Here is a 3,746-nt window from a genome sequence, read left to right as displayed (position 1 = left end):
TGAATCAGTAGTGTGCATAATTATAGAGTTAGATCTCTACATTCTTACTGTGCATTTAGTCTCTGATTGAACATCCAGTTTGTTTGACTCGTTGCTGCTTTCGTGCACCTGAGTGCCTCATAGGATTAGAGAAAAACATTCAACCAGCAAGTTCAGTAGTTAGGGATGTGACCACAAGGTGGTAGTGCTCCTCTGCTGAGGCAGAATAGAGGGCTCATTTAGTGTGTCCTGAATGACTAGGTTTATGGTAGAAGCAGAGCCTTTTTCTTATTGGTTGGGTACACAACGTGAGAAACCCCTGTGGTTGTTAGAGGAGAGAAGGGACAACCTGATGATAGAAGTAACTCTTATAACTGGAGGTTGCAGGTCAATGACTGATCTTAATTGGGAAGAACAGTGATGACATCCATTCGAGCTGTATTTATATTCTTGTGGCTGCAGCTGGACTGTGAGTTGAGGGTATTTGGGTAACAGAGTATATTAGTGAATATTCTTTAGAAGTTCAAAGCGGAGACTTGTTGTATTCAGGTTTCCTCTCTTTAGTATGAAAAATAATTCTAGAGAGTAATGACCTAACAATCCCTCTTTTTTCTCTGATTTTTTCTTTCTACATAGCGGTGAATGGAGAGAATGTGGAGCAGCATCCTTCAACCCTGAGTGTCCAGGAGGGAGACAGCTCTGTTATCAAGTGTACTTATTCAGACAGTGCCTCAAACTACTTCCCTTGGTATAAGCAAGAACTTGGAAAAGGACCTCAGTTCATTATAGACATTCGTTCAAATGCGCATGAAAAGAAAGACCAAAGAATTACTGTTTTATTGAACAAGACAGCCAAACATTTCTCTCTGCACATCACAGAGACCCAACCGGGAGACTCAGCTGTCTACTTCTGCGCAGCGAGTACACATTGCTTCCCAGGCACCTGCTACCCGTACACAAACCTGAGACTGGAGCTGAAGCTGCAACCCCTTTCTTTTGTCATAGACCTTCAAGTATAGCATCTGTCATATTGTTTGTTTGCAAGTTGAAACTAACATATTGACATTAAAAGCATATAATGAAAAGGTTAGGTTCAAGGTGACATGGAAAGGTTTAGGGCATTTTGTTGGCTGATTGTTGCCAAATGAATGCTTTTTTCTAACATTTATATTATTGTATATGTTTAAGGTATGCAACATGATGTTTTGACATACATAGTAAAAAATGAAGAGTCAGATGAAGAGATGTCTAGGGCAAGGTGTAGGGGAGGGGATGCCGGGCTTCCATGCCTTCTCTGGCTGTGCCTCCCTCCAGGCACCTCCATGTGTTCATTCAGCAATCAGAAGGCTCTGCTCAGTAGATTCTTAAAGGGAATCATTTAAAAATCTAGGCCTTAAAGATGACTTTACATTTTCCTATCAATTCAGACTCCTCTGCTATAAATAACCCCTTAATATCAATATCACAATCCCTATTATGAATGAGCTTTTCACTCTTGTCTTTTGAAACTCATTTTAGTTATTTGTTCTGATTGTAAAGCATTACATGACAAATATAGAAAATATGTAAAAGTCCAGGCAAGGTGGCTCATGCTGGTAATCTCAGCACTTTGGGAGGCTGAGGAGGGTGGATCACAAGGTCAGGAGTTCAAGACCAGCCTGGTCAAGATGTTGAAAACTGGTTTCTACTAAAAATACAAAAATTAGGCCGGACGCGGTGGCTCATACCTGTAATCCCAGCACTTTGGGAGCCTGAGGCGGGAGGATCTCGGGGGTTCGAGACCAGCCTGGCCAGCATGGTGAAACCCCACCTTTACCAAAAATACAAAAAATTAGCTGGGCATGGTGCTATGCGCCTGTAATCCCAGTTACTTGGGAAGCTGAGGCAGGATGTTCTTCCAGTTTTTGTTTGTGTCTCTTTTATTTCACTGAGCAAATGGTTTTGTAGTTCTCCTTGAAGAGGTCCTTTACATCCCTTGTAAGTTGGATTCCTAGGTATTTTATCTCTTTGAAGCAATTGTGAATGGGAAGTTCAATTCCTGATTTGGCTCTCTGTTTTGTCTGTTACTGGAATGGTTTGAACCTAGTAGGTGGAGGTTGCAGTGAGCCAAGATCGCGCCACTGCACTCCAGCTGGGGCAACAGAGTGAGACTCTATCTCAAAAAGAAAAAGATGTAAAAAACATAAAATATGAAATGCATAATCCTATATTCAGATATTGTTTTGTTAATATTTGGTTTAGTTGCTTCATAGATTTTTATTATAATTAGAATCATGATTTTTTTCACTTACTATTATAATATTGTGAATTGAGCATTCTTCATTTTATCATGTCCCCTTTTCAAACATTTATGTTTAATTTATTATTTATGTTTAATAAGTTTTTATAAGTCACATTAATTTTTATTTTTTTTCTTCTCTATACTTGTGGTAAAATATGACATCCCTTTCCACCTGTTGTTTTTTGTTAAGAAAATATGACTGGGGTTTTCCTTTAAAGGCCAGTGAATATATATATTGCTTGTGTGTTTGAGGGAAATTAAGATAGGATGTAATTTGAGAATGTGAGCTTCAGAATAGTCTAAGTCTCTTTGTAAGTCTCTAAGGACTTATTTATGAATTGGGATTTGCTCCTGTATTGGGTCTTCTTATATTATTTAGGATAGTGGTTAGCTCTTCCTGTTGAATTGATCCCTTTACCATTATGTAATGGCCTTCTTTGTCTCTGATTTGATTTTGATGGTTTAAAGTCTGTTATCTCAGAGACTAGTTATTGCAACCCCCGCTTTTTTTTGTTCTAGCATTTGAATGGTAAATTTGCTCTTGCTTTTAGTTTTGAGCCTAATTGTATGTCTCTGCGTGTGAGATGGGTCAGATTTTGATCTTGACTGCTTTATCAGTTGCCGTTTAGTGTCTTTTATTGGACTTGCCAATCTATTATTTTCAACTCTTATTAATATGCTAGTATTTACTCTCTCATAGAATTTAGAAAGGAGAGATGTGTGTTTTAATAACTGCTGTATCTGCAGAACCCAGCACAATCTTTTTCACACAGTTAATAGTCAGTAGATGTTTGTTAAAAAAAAAAAAAGAAGAGAAAAGTTAATTATGCTACGGTAGTCAAAATTTTAATTTAGGCTTTGTGGTTAAATTAAACTTAAAAATTGATTTTTGAAGTATAAAACTTCTTAGAAATGTATGTTTGATTACCTGATTATTCAATAACATAACATTTGTTTTCATTTTTCTATGTCTTTCTCCCTGAAGCTTTATTGTTTTCAGATAAACTTATTCCTACACATTTAATTTTTATTGCCACCTTTATCCTTCTTTCTGTGGTAAATGGGAATTTTTTTACATACATTTTTCAGCTATCTTACTCAATTCCTTTTTTTTTTTTTTTAGATGTAGTCTAGCTCTATAGCCCAGGCTGGAGTGCAGTGGAGCGATCTCAGCTCACTGCAATCTCTGCCTCCCGGCCTCCCGGGTTCAAGAGATCTAATGCTCACTGCAACCTCTGCCTCCTGGGTTCAAGAGATTCTCCTGCCTCAGCCTCCCGAGTAGCTGGGACTACAGGTTTGCACCACCATGCCCAACTAACTTTTTGTGTTTTTAGTAGAGACAGGGTTTCACATGCCAAGCTGTTTTTTTTTGTATTTTCAGTAGAGATGGGGCTTCACCTTTTGGCTAGGATGGTCTTGATCTCCTGACCTCGTGATCTGCCCGCCTTGGCCTCCCAAAGTGCTGGGATTACAGGCGTGAGCCACT

At 38.5% G+C, this 3,746-nt stretch overlaps 1 gene segment (V, D, J or C); it reads left to right on the top strand.

Annotated features, from left to right (window-relative positions):
• The first annotated feature begins 226 nt into the window (after nt 1–226).
• On the top strand, nt 227–1,832 carry LOC126958341 (T cell receptor alpha variable 13-1-like). The segment is given in 2 exon segments: nt 227–448; nt 616–1,832. Coding segments are annotated over 2 exon segments (432 nt in total).
• Nucleotides 1,833–3,746: the final 1,914 nt, after the last annotated feature.

The sequence above is a fragment of the Macaca thibetana genome, chromosome 7 (assembly GCF_024542745.1).
Source record: "Macaca thibetana thibetana isolate TM-01 chromosome 7, ASM2454274v1, whole genome shotgun sequence".
Taxonomy (NCBI): domain Eukaryota; kingdom Metazoa; phylum Chordata; class Mammalia; order Primates; family Cercopithecidae; genus Macaca; species Macaca thibetana.
This window is presented reverse-complemented; position numbering and strand designations above follow the sequence as displayed.